Here is a 19,840-nt window from a genome sequence, read left to right as displayed (position 1 = left end):
TGGGTTTTTGCAAGAGGCTTGACAAGTGGGGGAGAAGCGGAGCCAGGAGAACTCCTGGCAGGCTGGTTGAGACAAGCTGGGGCACAATTTTCTCCCTATGGGCTCATCCACACTTCCACTTGTCCTGTGCCTAGAAAGCACGGATCCGAGTGGTTTTTCATTTGCCCTTCTCCTTTCCCAGGGAAAACCTACTCTTCAATGCTAAATTGGATGAGACAGCAGTCCAGAGAAAACCCAAAGTGCTCTTTGTTCCGATTGAGTGCCAAAGAGCAGTTTTCCCTATAGGGGAAAGCAGTGAGACAAGAGGAAGTGTGGGTAAGCCCATGTCTGCTGTTGACTGCAAAGAGGGCCACCCACAATATTTTGATGATGTTTTTAATTTCAGTTTGTATTGATAAATTTTAGTGTTATATATTAGCGCCGTGTTTTGTTCCTGCTTCCCTGGTGCTTGTCCTAGCAGGAGATTAGATTTGCAATTGTGGGAACTGTACTATTCACATGTTTTGCAGTGCCCATTGTGCCACAGACAAATAAAATTGCTCACAGACTTAAAAAAACACCCACCTGTTCCATCAATTAAGCTGCAGAACCCTAAAAAAAAATAGGGATTTTTTCATGCTTAGTAACACACCATGTGGTGCTATACTTTTATTTTTAAGAGTGTGACACTTCTTTGTTGACAAAGGTGGCTTCAGGCTGTAATATCAGTCTAGGTTTTTGGACTTCTTGAAACTGAAACAATTCTGGCATCATAAGAGTACTGCGAGCTGTGACCTTTAGGCTAGAAAGTGAGTGAAGTTTACCTGAAAGCTTAGTGGTTAGAAATGTAATTTCAACCCCTTGCAGAATACAAAGGGCACGTGATTATCAAAGTCCTTTCCAGCTTAGCTGCTGTTTTCCTTGAGCTTATTACCTGGAAGTTATAGATACACAAAGGAACTCAAACAAATAAACTCACCTATGCTTCCTTTGTGTCTGGTACATTCGGCACCTGTTTTTGCAAGCTGCTCAAATTAGCTATTGTATTCTCTGCATCTGTGTTATAACATCTGTGTTATAATATCCTGCAGTTATGCAGTGTTGTGTTTCCTCTGCTGTTGTAGCCCAACCTTTACCAACTGGGTGCCGTCCAACGGCTTTGGGTTGCAACACCCATCAGCCAAGCCAGCGCAGGAGATCCCTCATCTATATACTGTAATAATACCATGAGTTGACAAGGCTAATTCCTGGCATTGGGTCTCAGTCCTACTGAGCCCTGATTCACTCCCACCCTAGATGTAACTGGGAGGAAGAATGCCTTGTGTTGGGCAGGTGAGGTATTAGAGATGCTGCAAGGAAATAAAGAATAACAGGTAGCTTTCCTGACTTTGAAAAGTGTTACTCACTTCTTGATTGGGGTAAGGGTCCTCAAAGCATCAGCTGGTGCTCAAATGGCTATGTTAAATGCTTTCTTTGTATAGAATCCTTTGAAGTGGCAATTTCAGTTGACAACATGATTTAGGAACTTCAATCAAACCCCAAGCTCTTCTTTGAGCCATGCTGAGAGATGCTCCAATCAGGCCCTACAGCTGTGTGTAAAGGGATCAGTGCAGTTCATTCACACAAAATGACCATGGAGATTCATATAATGCTTGGCTATCTCTGGGGCAAAAATGTTCCTGAATTATGAAGTCTCTTTCTGTAGGGATCAACACTGTGAAAATTCCTTTGGCATATCAGCTTTATCTTCACTCTATTCACTTTCAGAGGACAGAGAGCCCATCGCATAACAACATTAACAACAGCAGCATATTTTGGGGGAGGACATCTGTTTGTACCAGCTGTATAGGTGTGAATGCTCCATAAGTTCTACATGCTTCATATATATTCCTCTTAAAGATCGTCAGTAAAGAATTGCACAGAGTTGAATCAGGCAGTGCACAGTAAAATAAATGTGGAATTTATGGAATCCTGGTTATCATGCCTGTGAAGATAACCAAAGGTGGATCTAGGGGAGCACGACCAGTTTGGTCATACTGGGCACAGAGATTCTGGGGCGCTGCAGCAGGAGTCACAACTATGAAGTCCAACGGAAGGCAAGAGGTGAAGGGGGCACCAGATTCTGGTGTCGCAGAGGGCACCATTGAAATTTGAAACACCAAGATACCAAGTTATGCAAGAGTTTTGTGGAAGTCATTTTAGACTGCAGCATTTTCCAGTTCTTGTTTGGTGGTTTGAACCTGTTGCTAATGCTCAGGAAATAAGATGAGAATGACAAAAGAAGTCTAGATTGCTCCAAACCTATTAAGAGCATGACTCAGCCCATAATTGCTCTTCCTGCCGCTTTCCTTGTACGGAAGAACCACACAATGGCACTTTTAGGTCAAAATAACTGTCCCACAGGCCCTCAGAGAGAGAGTGTGAGAGAGAGAGATTCATTGTCCATTTCCTCACACTCATGTGAGCTTTGCACAACTTTCTATTTCATACATTACTGTGTGTATGCTCTCTTTCGTGGCTTTGAGGTTTCTTGCTCAAGTTAAAGCAGACCAAAACTAAGACTTGTCCCAACTATCTTAGTTTGCTGCCATGCACTACACGTGTTGTCTCAGTGACAGCCCAAATCTGCCTGAATATCTCCCACAATGTAAATCCACGCTATAAGAAAAACATTAGCAAATGTCTTTAATAGCTCTGCTTTTTCTCCCTGTTCTCTTAATACGTGGCTGGAAGTGCATGTTGGCATCTGTCCTCCAAGCTAATGAAAACTGTGGCTTTCTCAGGACCCTGCTATGAGTCCCAGACCTGTGCTTGGGACATACGCCTGAGGTTTCTTCACCTACCCCACCCCTTCCCCAGCCACAGTCTTACCAAACCAACTTTCCACAACGGACAGACTGACTCAGGTTATGGTGAAATGGTGATGAAGATTTCCTCTTCACTACCTTCCTCTCAGAAGGTAGGAAGGAAGCACGTGGAGAAGAGTGCAAGCTCATTTTTATTACTTCATTCATCTTCCTCTTGCAGTGCTAACTTGTTAAAGAACAGCAGTGATGGAAATTTTTGTCTTCAAGGCATGTGGCAGCATAGTGGCGGGTCGTCTGATTTGGCAGCTGCGTGGCATCTTGAGCCCCAGCAGTCTTCAAGGATGGGTGTGTCAAAGCACCTTAGAACAACAGAAGCTTGACTCTGTATCAGTAGCAGCCTTGTGGTTGCTGTGCAGCACAGATAACTTATATCTATGTAAAGTCAATACATGGAAGGGAAATTGGCTTCACAGTCTGCTGCCATGAACCCTTCCATACATTCACTGCAGAGAGTAGAAGTTTAAGCGGGGATTTCCGTCATGTTCCCATGACTGCTTGGCACATGCTCTTTAATGTCTTTTTATTAGAGAATGTTTTACTCCCAATCAATGCATAGCACATATAATTCCTGAGGAATTCAGGCGCATGTAGAAGAGGTTCTAGTGGGGAAACAGTAGGAAGTAGCCAAGAATAAGGCATGGAAGACCTTACTGGGATTGAGGAGTGGCAAGTCTGGTTAAAGGGAGATTTGGGGCAACGCTAATCTTGCTTTGTGTGGGACTGGTGAGGCCAGTGGTCTTACACTGATGGCAGCTTCTAGCCATGGGTCCTTGGCCACCGGAGTGCTTCTCAGAGACTCAGGTCCTCTTGGAGTGGCCTCTGCAGTGGTTGCAAGTGTATCTGCCTTTTTCTAATGTGCAAGGTGTGTGAGAATGGCACACATAAAAAGTTCCCGGGTGTTTAAAATACAAATGAAACCGTACATTTTAGCTAAGTAGGGGGGAATATGCAACAGGAAGATACAGTAAATAAATATTTTCTGGGCTTTGCATTGGTGGTTCCCAGAGAGATAATTTCTTACACAAAAAGAGAGGGGGGATTGTGTGGTTTTTTTAAAGCATTATCAAACTGTCACTTAGAAATTTTGGCTCAGCGCTAGCTTACTTGCACATCAGCTGCAAACTGTCATCAAAACTAACACCCGTGGCTAAGACCAGCTTTTAAAGAAAGCGTTCTTGGACTAGTTTTCATTTTTTGTAGCCACAAATTTTCTTTTGGCTGTTCAAAATGTTATCTTATGGCTGCTTTTTGTTGTTAACATTTTAACATTGATTCTTTTAATATTTTATGTTGTAAATCACCTTGAGAACATTTTGACAGAAAGGCAAGATGTAAGTGACTTAAAGAAACAAATAAATGGGAAGTTTTCACAGTGAAGGGAAGTAAACCATGGGATTCCCGCCACCCCAAGATTTATATTGGGATTGGTGCTGTTTAGATTGTTTATAAATAATCAGGTGTTGAGAATGAAAAATGAGACAGCCAAGTATTCCTGATCTATCAGGATGGTGAGATCTAAAGAAGACTGCAAAAGACCTGCAACCTGAGGGCTAAGGGGACTTTCTCCTGACTCATGTTTGTTGCTTTTTCCACTCAGGAGAAGCAAGCACAAACCTGCATGAGCACTTCTTTAATATTTTTGAACTGATTAGAGGGAGAGAGATTTCTGGTCATACTTTGATTTGTAGGTCTCGCCCAGTCAGTTCTTACTCAGTGACTGATAGCAGGAGAAAATGGAAAAGTTTGCAAGGTGGGTGTGAAATGCATCAAGGAAATTCCCGCACAAAGACAGGTGAGGCCCTGCGTCAGCAGAGCATTGAAAAACTAATTAAGAGGCTACATGATCAACTGTAACTGGTTTATGTGCTATAGCTTCCCCACAAGGGACCCTGGGAGCTGTAGTGGAGTGTGTGTTGATGTGGAATTACCCCTAGCCAAGAATGCTGATTACCTCTGAGAAACTCGTTCATCCATCCATCCATTCATTTAGCAGTTTTCACAAAGCACTTCATCCTATAATTATACCCCAAGGCTGCCTTGTTTCAAATTTAGGATTATTCACACAGTGTGGTGTGATTTTAAAATAGTTGCCTCACGGTGACTTAACCCTGATACTGTGAGGTCAATTGCTGGAGTAAGGAATATTTTAAGAATTTCCTCCTGAAATTACCAGTTCCATCACATGAATGTCTGTTGTGTAATTGTTTTTATGTGAACAATCCGCTGGGAGACATTTTGCCTTTTCTTTGGTTTTCCGCAAACCCAGCTGCATTTCAAGTGTAAAAATAAACAAATCCTGATGTGCAGGAAGAAAGCACCCTTTTATTTTCTCTCTCTCTCTGAACATTTATTACATATTGAAATTTCCTGAAGATGAAGGATCTTTCTGTAAAATCAAGGGAAGCCAACAGGATTTTCTGGGCCTGGTACACTAGATGGGATCGGTGGGGGGCAGGTTGCAATTTCACTTTTTTTGTGAAACCTTCATTTCAAGGGAATTACCTTTGAGTAAAACATACAAAAGCCAGACAGTTATGCTTTGTTCTGTGAAGGTATCATACTTGGGGCATGAATGAAATAATGTAGACATGAGGAAAATGCTTAAACAAACATACCAGAGTATCCTCCTCTATCCCTGTTTAGGGAAGTTTTTAATGTTTTAGGTTCTATCACTTTTATTATTATTATTATTCTGTTGGAAGCCGCCCAGAGTGGCTGGGGAAACCCAGCCAGATGGATGGAGTATTAATAATAATAATAATAATAATAATAATAATAATAATGAGCTATTATTATTATTATCCAGCTTCCCCCCCTGCTCTGGGATGGCTCCCCGTCCTGAGTCCCAAATGGGGGGTAGTCAACATCCCTTCCTCTGGTTGCTTGGCAACAGTGATTAAGCATCCTTCACAATGGTGTTGCCTGCAAGTGCCAAAGCATTAGAGTAGCCTCCGTGTTTTGTAACTTTCTTTAGACATGTCATAAAATCGTGTCCAATTGACTTCCTTTTTTAAAAAGAGAAAGCTAAGAGGGGGACCTAGTACATTTGCACCTCCTGTAGCCCCCTGTTGATGGCCTTGTGCCCATCTGCATATTGGGTCTTTAGCCCACTTCAGACATTACAGGAAACCATGTTTCCCTGTGGTGAGCCCTGGGCTCACATTATCTCTCTTCCCAAGAAGGAGATCGGAACCTTCTGCTTCTGATTTTAAACAAACTATGGTTCCTCATGATGTCCAAACTCAGGAGTTTATTAAAACTAGGGTGACTGAGAACAAGCCAGGATCTTGATTTGATTTCTGATTTTAGCTTGTTCTGAAACTATAGTTTAAAAACAGAAATGATTTAACTTCTGCAGACAGAAGTCCACACCCACCCTTGACAAACACTGCAGGGGCTGTATCCCAGAAATGGGTGTGGCCAAAACTGTGTAGCCACCCAGCACACACATGCACACTACGCACACCACAAGCTTAACACAAGTCACCAGTGTGATGCAGCAGCAAAAAAAAACCCTCATGCTATTTTGGCTGCTTCAACAGAAGTCTTGTGTCCCAATCAAGGGAAGTAGTAGTGTCGCTCTGTTCTGCCTTGGTCAGACCACACCTGGAGTACTGTGTCCACTTCTGGGCAATAAGCGGGAATGTGTGCAGAGGAAGGCAACCAAGATGATCAAGGGTCTGGAAACCAAGCCTTATGAATAACAGTCGAGGGAATTGGGTATGTTTAGCCTGGAAAAGAGGAGACTCAGAGGAGATATGATAGCCACCTTCACATGTCTGAAGGGTTCTCACATGGAGGATGGAGCAAGCTTGTATTCTCCTGCCCTGGAGGCCAGGACCCAAACCAGTGGGTTTAAGTTACAAGAAAGGAGATTTCGGCTAAACATTAGGAAAAACTTTATGACAGTAAGAGCTGCTTGACAGTGGAACAGACTCCCACAAGAGTTGATGGATTTTCCTACCTTGGTGGTTTTTAAGCAGATGTTGGACGGCAGTTGGTCATGCATGAGCTAGTTGAAATTCCTGCATTGCCAGAGTTTGGACTCAGGGGTCAGCAAACTTTTTCAGCAGGGGGCCAGTCCACTGTCCCTCAGACCTTGTGGGGGGCCGGACTATATTTTGGAGGGGGAAATGAATGAATTCCTATGCCCCACAAATAACCCAGAGATGCATTTTAAATAAAAGGATGCATTCTACTCATGTAAAAACACACTGATTCCTGAACCGTCTGTGGGCCAGATTGAGAAGGTGATTGGGCCTGATCCGGCCCTTGGGCCATAGTTTGCCTACCCATGGACTAGACCCTTTAGATCACTTCCAACTCTACAATTCTATGGGTCTATGACCCATGAGAAACCTTTTCAATTGAACTATGCAGATCATCTGATGGGGGGGTTGAGTCTCCTCATCAGATAATTGAATTAATGAGTGAGGAGGAGCAATTTGCACCCCCATAATGGCATTGGGTTGCCAGGGAGTTGAAACTATGAAGCCATGATGGGAATAAACATTGCCCTATTCCCAAGACATCATACTGACTTTATGAAGTGCCCAGGAGGCACTGCATCTCTGCCCTGTCCATTGCCATGATGGGAATGAAAATCATTCTGTCACCACCGGTGCTCTGCAGACTATTTTTTCCCTGCAGTAGCATCCCTGCCAACAAATTCAGGAAATGAGCTGGCAGGCCACCAGGGAAGACTTGATGTGCTGATTAGGCTTGCAGGACTGTGGTTTAAATAGGGCTGCCATACGTCCAGATTTTCCTGGACATTACCGGGATTTCAAAGGCGGAATTGATGTCTGGGGTCAATTTCCAAAAGGCGGCACTTTGTCCTGGATCTTAGGCAAGTCAATCCTAGGTTTGAAAGAAGCCATAATTCTCTGAGATTGGTTGTTATCAGGATCTGTGCTTTGCTCAAAACCATAAGCAGATGGCTTATTCATGTAGCAGGAAACTATGGCTTCCTCTTAAATCTGAACTGGGCTTTGGTGGGGTGTTATTGCAAGTTTTATTTTCCCTCTTTTCTTTTTTTTAAAAAAATGCCTATATGTGTGCTCCATTATTGTGAATCCAGTTAAGCCTAATCTCTTGTCTTTTTCTCTGAAGAATGACTGACGCTTTCCTCTTTCCTGTAGTTGTCATTTGGCTGCTTATATTGCCCTTTGCTTTGTGTCTCATTAATCTGATCTTGAAGAAACTCCAGATGTCTCTTCCATTTCATAAGAGTGCCTTGCATAATTTTGTGTGTCCTTAAGGCTTGCTTTGTTTACAGTAATTGGTCAATCTCTTCTGCAGCATCTGCTCTTGCTCCTTATAGCTCTGCAGGCTTTGACTGTGACTAAAGTGTACCGTCTACTCTGAAAACATTTGGTTGCTTGTGTGCTAGGAATGGCTGGTGTTAATCCAGGGCCAAGTGAAAAGACTCTCATTTCCTTGTGAGCTCAGCTTCATATATTGGAGGAGAATGTCTCTAGGGCATAATAAGTAGCAGGATAGCTGCTGCAATCAAGCAGGGAGAAGAAATGCACCAGGAATGTATTGTGTACGGCTGAATGTTGTGTCCTCAACTTCAGACTATTTGGTTAAAAATGCAGACTCTGATTGGTTCAGTTATATAGTGACATCTAACAGACACATGACTTACGTTGCAGGACTATGGGTGAAATATGGTATGGTAAGAGTATGGGCTGTTGGAACATTGGAGGACTGAGGAGAAGCTTCTAACACCTTTTCTCCCTTAGCACTTCCTGCCTCTGGCACCAGAGCCAGAAGCTGTGAGAGGCCCAGTGAGAAAGACCTGGCTGGCAGGGACCTCACATCCAGCTCATTTGACTGCCATTTACGGGCTGGGATGGGGGAAAAGCATACAAATACTATACATTTTGTGATTATGCACATAACAACTCAATTTTTAATATATTAGAAGCTGCCTCAAAAAACTCAGTTAGTAGGTGTGTTAATCAATAATAATAATATTAACAATAATAATAACAATAATTTATTATTTATATGCTGCCCATTTGACTGGGTTGCCCCAGCCTCTCTGGGCGGCTCCCAACAAGAATAGTAAAAACACAATACAACATCACACACTAAAAAAATTCCCTGAACAGGGCTGCCTTCATGTCTTTTAAAAATCACATAATTGTTTATCTGTTTGACTTTCCTAAATAAACGACCAAAATAGAAGTGGGTACAATAGGGGAAGAAAGCAGAATATATTTATCGCCAGGGTATTAAATAAAGAGGCAGCTGGACTTTCTAGCATGTAAACAAACCAGGATTTCTAGTCTCATAAGGCTCCAGCAGAGGGCAAGGGTGAACCTGGAGAAGCTGTTGTCTTACAATTCTTCGCTTTGGCAGGCTGATAGAGAGGGACTAGACTAGATAATTGGTATTTAACCTTCCTGTTCAGTGTCAGGGCCCAGCAAAGTCAGAAGCAAACAGCGTGATCCAGACCTTCCATTGGTCAGGTTACAGAGCAGGCAGGCAATGATCCAAAGGCCCAGAGACAGATGATGTGGTCTAAGGTGGGCTGTTTGCCTGGTGTGTTTGTGTTTGTTTGAGGGTTTATGCCCTGCCCAATAAAACCCCCAAATTTCAGAGCAGGATGATGAGGCAAGTAGAGGCAAGGCAGGGGTCTACTTAGTACCTTCTGTCATTAAAAAGTTGTTCAGCCTTGAACAATTGTATAGGTTCAGCCAAGCTTTTATTGAAACTTCAACTCACTTGTTATGGTTGGCACGACAAGGCATTAGCGCCCCCTCTGGCCATTATGGGGGTTGTACTGCTGTACAACAGAGGCCAGGCTAAGAAGCTACCTCTGGTGACCTGGTGGTGTGGGAATGCCAAAGTCCCCAGCTGGAGACTCCTGGCATGTTTCACTTAGCATCTGAAACAGCACCTGTTCTCTGTCATGCCAGGTAAATTTCTCAGCCCCAGTGGTGGACACCAGCTGCTGGAAGAAGCCCACCTTCATCTCTACAAATTACTACAGGGTGGACCTCTTCAATGGACGTATGGCTGGAGTGCTGCTGACTTCCATCTTTGTAACTGTAATAGATGAGGTGACTGTGGCTCATCTAGGCACATCAGAAGGACGTGTTCTGCAGGTCAGTTAAGAGCTGCAGCTCTGCTTTTTATATCTCTTAATATGCGTTTATAATATGGTGAACCTCTGTGCTATCATCTGCCGCAAGAGTTTAAATATCTCTTTAAATACCATCATGTATTTAATGGCTTCTTGTGGTACTTTTAAAGCTGTAAAGCTGAAAGCCAATCCATTAACATTTAGGAAATATTACCATGTTTCCACTGTCAACTTAAGCTAATTTTATTTTATTCTCTTCTTATTCTTTCTACAAGAAACCCTTTCCCTAGTTCTAGCTCTTTCAGGGAACTAGGGATAACAAACAAGGGGTTTCTCAACATGCTCACAAAATTATAATTCCCAGTGTTTCTTGTAGGAAGTGTCAACAGCTAAACTTCTCAAGGATTTATCATAATTGAAATCGCTATTAGGAATTACTCTTGGGGTTGTTGGAGAGTCAACCTGCAGAGTATCAGGAATTCTGAACATGAATCCCGGGTGCCCAAATCTATTCATACATCTATTTCAGCATCTCATAGCACTTAGCAGTGTGCAGAGATGTTCATAAAAACGTGGAGTTACTCTCCTGCTTGTAATTCGCAGCCCCAGCAGACAGATGTGGTTGCCAAATTAATGAAGAAGTTCCCTACAACTGTCCCTGTGCCACTAAAAACAGCTGCTGAGGGTGTGTAAGCTTTTGTGTGTGTGTGTTCCTAGGTGGTTCTTCCATCCAGTCTCTACACAAACGTATTGGCCAACTTCTCCTTGGGGGAGACATTGCCAGTGCTGCGAGAAGTCAGCAAGCTGAATGACTCTTTGCTGTTTGTCACAGGAAAAAAGGTAAGAGATGTGAGGCTCTGAAGCTCGACTGTGCATGAGATTTCAAAGGAAGCATTACTTATTTGCTTGTTTCTGGGTGGGGGGACGGTTATTCTACAGGTGCTTTGATTTTACAAACGGGGAGAATGCTGAGGTTGCTCTGATCTCATCATCCATCATCTCAGACCCAAAGTACATATTCAGGAAAACTGAGTGACAGAGGCATTCTACACCAGTTTAGAGTGCGCATAGAGTGCACATGTTTTGATAGCACCCCACATAAAAAACCTGGCTGCCTGCAGAAAATGCATACATCAGGAATAAGAGTTCTAGCCTAGTCATAGAATAATAGAATTGTAGAGTTGGAAGGGCCCCCAATGGTCATCTCCCTTTCCACAGGCAGAAAATTTGTGAGGGAGAAGTCTATTCAATCTACCTCTGGCATTCTGAGGAGATACAGTCCTCCAGTATGATCCTTTTTGGAAAGAACTATCTTCTTAAGCTATGTCAGAGTAGCAGATGTCTCCCCCTTCAAGATCACAAAGGCTTATTTGAGCTACTTTTTCACCTTATTCTTCCATTAGCATTTCCTTGACTCTTCCAGCCCTTTAAATTTTCATTTCTTTCTACAGAAATCCTTTGAACTTGCTGTCTCTAGCCAGTCATTTATCTCTCCTAGGATGTTGGAACTTTAATTGAAAAATTGGTGCTTCTAAGTCACCATTTCACTGGGCTTCACTTTCTTCTTCTGATAGCTCTAGGGCTGCCTACCTAACCTTTGTTGGTCTCAGTGGCTTCATCAAATGGAAAATCCCACTGGATTTCAGCAAGGTTTTTGGCATTTTCTGCTGCCAACTCATTATAGCTTTACTGGGGGAGAAAAAAATATTCTGGTCGGGCAGCTGTAAAACAGAGCTCAGAACTTGATGACAGCTCCTTGCTGAGACCAGGAGTATTAGGAACCCACCTGCTTCGTCTCTCTGATGTCTTGATGCCTTGATACAAGCTACAAGCACCGAGTGGCAGATGCACGAGGGGGGCTGTTCTGAGGGTAGATTGCATTCATTGGGTTTTTCCTGTTGTGGACCACCCTGGGAATATGGTTAAAGGACGGTATAAAAATACTTATAAATAAATTGATTTTCTTGGTGAGCAAAGTACATGCTGTTTGAAAGATGTGCTGTTGGAAAGACCATCAGTCCCCTTGACATAGGAACATAGAAAGCTACCTTACAGTAAGTCAGGTCATTGGTTCATCCTGCTCAGGCTTGTCAACGCCAAGCACGGGGGAGTTAAGTGCCAGCCCCCCTGTCAATCACCTGACATCAACATGATGCCAAAGGACCCATTTTTACTTTGCAGTGTAGCTTGAGTTCAAGCTGTGCTGCACAGGAAGATCCCAGTAGATCCAAGCCAGCCTTGAAGTCACTGCCATTTAGCTGTTTGGTGGCGATGTCAATCTCTACTTGGATTGGCTGCACCCAGGAGTTTCCAGTACTTTATAGCGAAGCTGATCCAAGTGGGGCTTGGATTCTTTGATGCAAACCCATTTTCCAGTGAACACTTGGGTGTGCATTTTAAGGCTCCTTTGGATACATATATTCTCCTGCCCCACACCTGACTGTCATACATGATACCAGGTGTGGGGCAGTGGGTGGTCAGCCTGCTGGGGAAAATGGTCTCACTGGGCGTTGGATGGTCAATGCTGCTGACCTGCACTGCCTGGCAGTGGCTATCCAGGGTTTCAGGCAGGGATCTTTCCCAGTCCCACCTGGAGCCATTGAGGATTGAAACAAGGACCTTCTGCATGCAAAGTTGAGCTCCACCCATCCTCTTTTGCAACTGTCCATCTTGCAGGTGTCCCAGGTGAAAATAACTGGTCCAGGCTGTCGCCATTTCCTGACATGCTTCCGCTGCCTGAAGGCAGAGCGTTTCATGCAGTGTGGCTGGTGTGGAAATGCATGCACCCGTCAGGAAGACTGCAAGGCAGAGTGGAACCAGAAGAGCTGCTCTCCTGTCCTCACTGATGTACGCAAGTATCTTCTTATGTATGAGATTGCCTAATGGTACATTGACATGGTGGTTTACGCACACTGCAGCTATGCTCACTGAGCTATTTGGTGCTTTGGGACTGCCTTAGTTCTTCCCTCCACCCTTTGTTAAATGTCTGGCTTTTTTATATTTCTGTTTGTCAAATGTGTTTGTCATAAAGCCTAAAGTACTCTGGGCATCTTGGGACCCATAATGCCTGCATTTCCTGAGACATGCACCACCTGCATTTTGCATTAGTTATTATGTTTTCCACGGGGTGAATTTTTTCTTTCTGTCTTAACCTCTTGCTTTGTGTGTTCTTCCAAATAGAGCACTTAAGACATCTCCCTCACCACTGGCTCAACTTCTTGAGTGAGCCATGGGGGGTGGGGGACAAAAAACAACAACCCACACCCTCCCTCTCTCTTTTACTCTATGTGACCCTTTTCATCTTTTCTGAAAGGGTGACTTTAGCATGGCATCATTGAGCACTGTGTTCTCCTGTGTTTTGCCTATAGTGAGGGCAGTGTTGTTGTTTCCCAAACAGAAAATTAGAAAACCCACAAACCTAGCGCAATGAAAGCCTATATCGATATTACACATTCACATCCTTCGTATCTTTTGGAACAACTCAATGCATTTGACATACACGAGGAACAGTCATGTGGAGACAAAGGTGGGCTGATGAGTTTTCAGCTATAGCGCGAAAACTCAAGCAGGTTGGGGCTGGTGCACATGAAACAGCCAGTATATGGAGACCACATACACTTGCTCCTTTTACAGCAGGGGTGGGGGAAAGCTTTTTCAGGCCAAAGGCCACATTCCCACCTGGGCAACCTTCTGTGGGTGTCATGCCCGTAGTAGGTGACGCCTGAGGCAAAAGTAGGCAAAGCAAGAAATGTAAACACAGCCTCTGTATGGCTGTTATCAGAGCTCAAGGGCACATTCCAGACAAGCAGAAATGCTCAGGGAGGATATGACTAGGACTAGTGAGAGGTGTGGATGGGAGAAGGAGGTGTGGCTGAGGACTAGATAAAGAGAGTTGCCCTTGGCCCCTGGGCCTGAGGTTCCCTAGTTCTGTCAGAGAGGCTGCCTAGACACACACTCCAGGTGTGCAGTGGCTCCTCTGGGAATGGGGTCATCTTCACACCACTGCAGGCATCTAAAAAGTCTCCTTGATACTAATAAAGAGTCTATGCATAATCATGGTTTGCTGCTAGGGCTGATTAAGACTGTCTTTTTGTGGCTTTTGATGTGTCCGCACTGCGATTCCTATATTCCGTTAAGGTGAGTTAATATTTAACAGAGCAAACCGTTCTGAGGTAAACTCTTAACCATTAACATTAGTCACTTGTCGTCACAGGGAGTCATTAGGTCAAATTACTTTGGCTTCAAAAAGAGGCAGAGTAATAGCTTGATAAAGGAATAAATTTAAACTTCTACTTCACTCTTTCTTTATTCATTTTTTAACTAGATAAATAACATATAAAAATATTATTAAAGAAGCACACTTAGAGTTGTTTAAATGTTTCACCATTTGCATATTTTGCTCCCTGTATTAAATTTTAGGCAAATGCTGTGATACCGTGTTTATACTGATTTTGAATATGGGCAGCAGATTCAGATCTAAACTCACCCTTGAAGCAAACTGGGTGGCCTTCATCAAGTCACTTTCACTTGGCCTCAACAGTTAAGAAAAATAAGTTTGTTGTGAGCATAAAGCAAGGGCGTATTAAATGTTGCTGCTCAAATGTTTTCAGTACCAAAGTAGCACTTTCTTTTTTAAAAAAACTAATATTTATTAAGAGTTTCAAGAATACAAAAAAAGAAGAAGAAATGCATAAAAACCAATACAACAACACAACAACAAAAGAAAAAAAAGAAAGAATACAAATCCCATATTACATATCTTTATCTTTCATTTGCTTGTTTCCTTGCCAAAGTAGCACTTTCAAGAAGTGGGAATATCCCAGCTTGCTGCTATTCATCCTTGTTCAAGGTTTGGTTGGTGACTTCATCGCACCATTAGTTTAGCCTGACCATGCCAGCCTTGACCCTAGACAGTTTTTGAAACCACATGTTAACTAATTGCAGGTAATTGGGATATATGCCAATTTGTGTTCCCCATATGGACTGTGTGCACCTTTTACTGCATGCAGGTGAACTTTCCTGCACTTGGTCTGAGCAACAGCTTATCCTAATAATTCATTCAACATCTTTCCTCCAAATGGAAGTGAATCATAACCTAAGGCTTTCTGCAGCAGTTAGAGAAGGGCCTGGAGAAAAAAATGCCATTCCCATGTAAGTTCTCTTTGTGTCAGAGTATGTCTGCAGCATTGCCTGGTGCCAATAACTGGGTCTTATTGGTGTTTGGCACTTGAGCAGAAGACAGGTGTATCTAAGGTGTATCAAATATTGCTGGTGACTGCATAAGTAAAGCTTTGTGTATCATCTGCTTTCACAGTTCTACCCCAGAAATGCACCACTACAAGGCAGCACTAAGGTGACACTCTGTGGCTCAGGCTTTCGTTCAGGTTCATATTTCAGTGGCATGGATGCCTCGCCTTCAACCCTTGGTGACTACAAGGTTACAGTGGGACGGAAGAATTGCACCGTACTGTTTGAAGAGAGCCTAGAAAACAGGTAACGTTTGAAAGTTAAAAAACACGCAGCCTGCAAACATTATTCCCCCTTCCTTCTTTCCTGTTCACTTTCTCAGCCCTGCATCTACACAGACTAGCATTCTGTAAATGTTCCTTATGCATGTAAGAAAGGTGTGCAGAGAGGAATTCTTGGTGGCTGTTTTTCTTTGGAGATTCACCACAATCTCAGCCTGAGCACCTTCTGGAAGACTTGTTAGGCCTGTGTGTCTGGGCTACCTTTGCAGGGTGAAGGCAGGTTGGATAGGTCAGTAGAAGCATGGAGACTTCCCATGGTGTTATAATTATATATAAATTTGGAGAAGTTAAGGGCTATGTTCAACCATCTGGTCCCGCTAGTGGAAGTCTGCACAAGGGGGAGGAGAGGAGAGGAGAGAGCATGCCATCAGACAAGCAGAAATGCTTCAGCTGGTGGAGCAGTCTGCTTAGCACTATGTTGAATTATACCCTGTATTTTCAGGTTGAAAGCTGCCCTGAACCTTCAAAATAAGATGGACTATAAGCAGGCAGCCTATAATGTACAAAGTTAAGCAATATTCCCTCTCATCCAGGAGTTTTACCTTCCAGGTTGGAGTTCAAGATCGAAGGGAATTCCTTTGTGCATGCTTGCCCCATGGTCCCTATGAAGAACTATCTCCCTTTGGTGTTGTTCTTCAGTGCTTCACACCAGGAGCCTACTGAATGATGCGTAGATTAAGGGCTGGTCCACATTTCCACTTGTCCTGTGCCTAGAAAGCACGGGTCTGAGGGGTTTCACCCTTGTCCTGTTCTTTCTAGGCACAGGTCTGAGCAGTTTTCCATTTACCCCACTGCTTTCCCTGGGAAAACACAGCACTGAATGGGAGCAAACGCCAATCTGCAGAAAACCCAATTTACATTTGTTCTGATTCAGCGCTAAAGAGCAGGTTTTCCTAGCAGAAAGTGGAAGGACAAGAGGAAGTCTGGATGAGCCCTTAATCTCAGAAGCCTTGGCTGACAATGGCACAGTGCTCTGTTCAGACTCCACATGGTATATGTGAGGCCAGATGGGGAGAGTGAGGCCACAGCTGATAAGCTGTCTGGCGAAAACTTGTGGAAAAGTGCTCTCTTCTCTTGGTTTGGACTCTGTGTTTTCATTGCTAAGGGACATTAAGCCAGCAGTGGTCTAATGTTTTCTTCAGCTTCTGGTATCTTCCTGAAGGAAAATGGGGCCAGCCAAGAGACAAGTTTAGGAAGACATGGGGCTATGTAGGGGTACGGTGTAGGTTGTGTGGGAGCCTTAATGAACAGACTCTCTTTCTCCTTTCACCTCAGAGTGTTTGTACCACTCAGCTTAAATGAATTTTTGTGTGGTTTGTTGTTCTTTCCTCACAGCTCCCTGAGCACCATTAGAAGGGAATTATAATATGAATAAAACATTGGTGCTGGTTTAGAATGTTCTTTTCCAGAGCCCTCAAGATGAAAGTATGAAAGTACTGTGGGGTGTAGAATATATGTGGCATCCAACAATCTCAGTAGAATCCTGAGATTCTAAGCACTTTTTTTATGGGGGGGGGATTTTCTAGTCTTCATGGTTGCAGAGGTCCTGCCGGTTCTGTGAGGGTAGCAGTTCAGTCATTGAATAATTGGCCCCTTTTACTTTGCACAGTTTTATCCGTGTGGCTAAATCCTTCTCTCTCTCCTCATTTAATCAATGTATTCATAGACTAGATGCAAAATGCGGGGCTTATGGTTAGAATATGACTTTTTCTAGAGTTCCTTCTGGTACTTCTTTCTGCCTGTGTGAGGCCCTCAGATGATGTCATAGCAGCCTTACACTTACATGTTGAAATCAGGAGAGGAGACATTTCTGTGTGTCACAGTTTAGACATTGGCAGCTTTCCCGGAGCGGAAATGAAACAGCAGTTTCTACTGTTCCCTATTAGCACAAATAGAGTTTCACCTCCATGGCCCATGCTGGAGTCAGTCATTCTAGTGAGCTTTGATCTGCATTAAGCAAAAAACTAAAACCAACAACTGAGCATTGTCTGGCAGCATTTTCTTCGAGAGGGCAGGTCATATTTGGGTAAGGAAATGCCTCTTAAAAACTGTTTAGAGGGAGAAACAGAGGTATATAGGAAGACATAACAGGAGTCACAGTTGTTACGTCTTGCTGTCGCCCAATCCATTTTTCACATCTAACTCTGGACTCGCAAATGGAATAGGTGAATTGAATTCTTCCATTCCAGAAATGATCAAGTATTTCCAAGCTGGAGCCCTTGCTTGACCCAAGCTGATCCATCACCACAATCCCTAATGAGGATGATGATAAGCCCTCTGTGAAGGAGGCAGTTGATGGAGTTATAACAGCATGCTGGAGCCCAGGCATTGGGTATTTACAGAAGCTGGCTCCCTGAGTTCACCCTGCAATATGCAGGTGTGCTTTCAAAGAAAATTGCCACAATAATATATATGTATGGACCGTATTCAACTAACTTTTACTCAGAGTGAACCTCTTGAAATGGATGGGCCAAAGTTAGCACACCATTCTTTGCCTAATTACATCACGAAAATTAGGGGGTGCATTAGATTTGATGGCTCATTTATATTCACCAGCAAATCCTTTTTTGGTTTCAAGGTTTTGAAAATTGAGGCACACATTAGATTCGATGGCACATTTGATTTGCATAAATATGGTAGATTCCAAAAACCGTGGAATAAGCAAACATAAAACATAAATTTCTATATTTTTCTGAAGGTGCTCATCTATTAACAAGAATAAAAAGGACTTCTCCTATCCTACCCCATTAAAAGAGAAGCATTAAAACAGACCATAGAACATAGCACATTTCAGTTTAAATTGAGATCCCAAAGTCTGGGTGAAGAGGAATGCCTTTGCCTGGTTCCTCAAAACTGGCAATTTTGGCATAGATAAGCTTTCCTGGGGACAGCATTGCATAGTTGGGCAACTGCAATGGAAAAGACCCATCCTCTTGTTGCCAGTTTCTGCAAACACACCCTTCAGAGATGAATTGCTGTAAGGGAGAGATGCAGTACATTATCTTTTTTCTTTTTTTAAAATAATTTTTGTTGATTTTCTTTCTTATAACAAATATCCATCATCATTACTAAACATTCATTTTCCAGTTTCCCCCCTCCCTGTTGACTTCCCTTAGCTTCCATTTCTGGTTTGTTACATCAAATGATACAATCTGCTGTTTGTATTTAATACTATGTTGTCCCATTGTTATACTTCTTGTTCTCGTTAAATAAAGTTGTAAATGTTTATTTAAACCCTGCCAGTGAGTTCATTTTTTTGTTGTTGTTTCTGCAAATATGTTATAAAAGATTCCCACTCTTTTTCAAAGTCACTATTGTCCTTTTCACACAGCTTGTCCGTTAGTTTTGCTAATTCTGCATAGTTCATCAACTTTTCTTGCCATTGTTCTTTGGATGGTATTTCTCCAGTCTTCCAATTTTGTGCTATTAAGATTCTTGCTGCTGTTGTAGCATACATGAGTAATGTCCATTTTTCTTTTGGCAGCTCTTGTCCTAAAACACCCAACAAAAATGCTTCCGGTTTTTTAACAAATGTTATTTTAAACATTTTTTTTTCAATTCATTGTATATCATTTCCCATTAAAAAAAATAATGATCTTGCAATCCCACCACATATGGTAAAATGTACCTTCCCTTTCTTTACATCTCCAACAGTAAGGTCACATCCTTCTGTCAAATTTGGCTTGCAGGTGTAGGGAGATAAGGAACTGGCCTGCAGGTCAGATAATGTACCACATCTTTTTTTTGCGGTAGATTATGTGACCTGCAGGCCAGTTCCTTATCTCCCTACCCCTGCAAGCCAAATTTGACAGAAGGATGTGACCTTACCCACCTCTCAGTCACCTGCCATCACTATCAGGTGATGCTGCACTTTGAAGCCCTGATTGCTGAGACTTCAAAGCACAGTGCGGGCTATTTGAAAGCCCTTTTGCAGATAACCCTCTCTGCTCATTAAACCTCTAAAAACCAAAGCTACTCTTTGAACCTCCAGCTTTCAGAGGTTCAAAAAAGAATGGAATTGGTTTCCATTCAGTGGAACTGCTTCCTTCTGCTGGAGCAAGGGAAGCAGGCACTGTTCATAAGCTGATGGGAGCGCACCTTGCTCCAACGAAGCAATAACCTTGATCTTATGTTAAATTCATTAATATTCCTTTGAAGCCACACCCTCATGTATAACATCAGGTGTAGGGTAGGTAGGTGTGGCTTGCCTGAAACAGCCCTGCAAGTCAAATGTGGAGGTCCAGCTTTCCAGGTCTGGTTCACAGGCGGAAGGTTCCCCATATCTACCCTAAGATTAGTAGTGTACAAGTGAACTATTTTGAATATTTTTCCATTTCATGGTGCTAAAGAGCCACTAGACTTTATTAGGC

The 19,840-nt window shown here is 42.9% G+C and overlaps 1 protein-coding gene across 2 annotated transcripts in view; it reads left to right on the top strand.

Moving 5' to 3' along the window:
• MST1R (macrophage stimulating 1 receptor) overlaps nucleotides 1–19,840 on the top strand; it is a 57,727-nt gene that overhangs the window by 16,708 nt on the left and 21,179 nt on the right. For both annotated transcript variants that reach the window (XM_053377389.1, XM_053377390.1), the window contains exons 3-6: nucleotides 9,776–9,964; nucleotides 10,660–10,782; nucleotides 12,619–12,789; nucleotides 15,257–15,435. In XM_053377389.1, the coding sequence (XP_053233364.1) occupies nucleotides 9,776–9,964; nucleotides 10,660–10,782; nucleotides 12,619–12,789; nucleotides 15,257–15,435 (662 nt within the window). The remainder of the gene's footprint in view (nucleotides 1–9,775; nucleotides 9,965–10,659; nucleotides 10,783–12,618; nucleotides 12,790–15,256; nucleotides 15,436–19,840) is intronic.

The sequence above is a fragment of the Podarcis raffonei genome, chromosome 2, assembly GCF_027172205.1.
Source record: "Podarcis raffonei isolate rPodRaf1 chromosome 2, rPodRaf1.pri, whole genome shotgun sequence".
NCBI classification, from domain to species: domain Eukaryota; kingdom Metazoa; phylum Chordata; class Lepidosauria; order Squamata; family Lacertidae; genus Podarcis; species Podarcis raffonei.
This window is presented reverse-complemented; position numbering and strand designations above follow the sequence as displayed.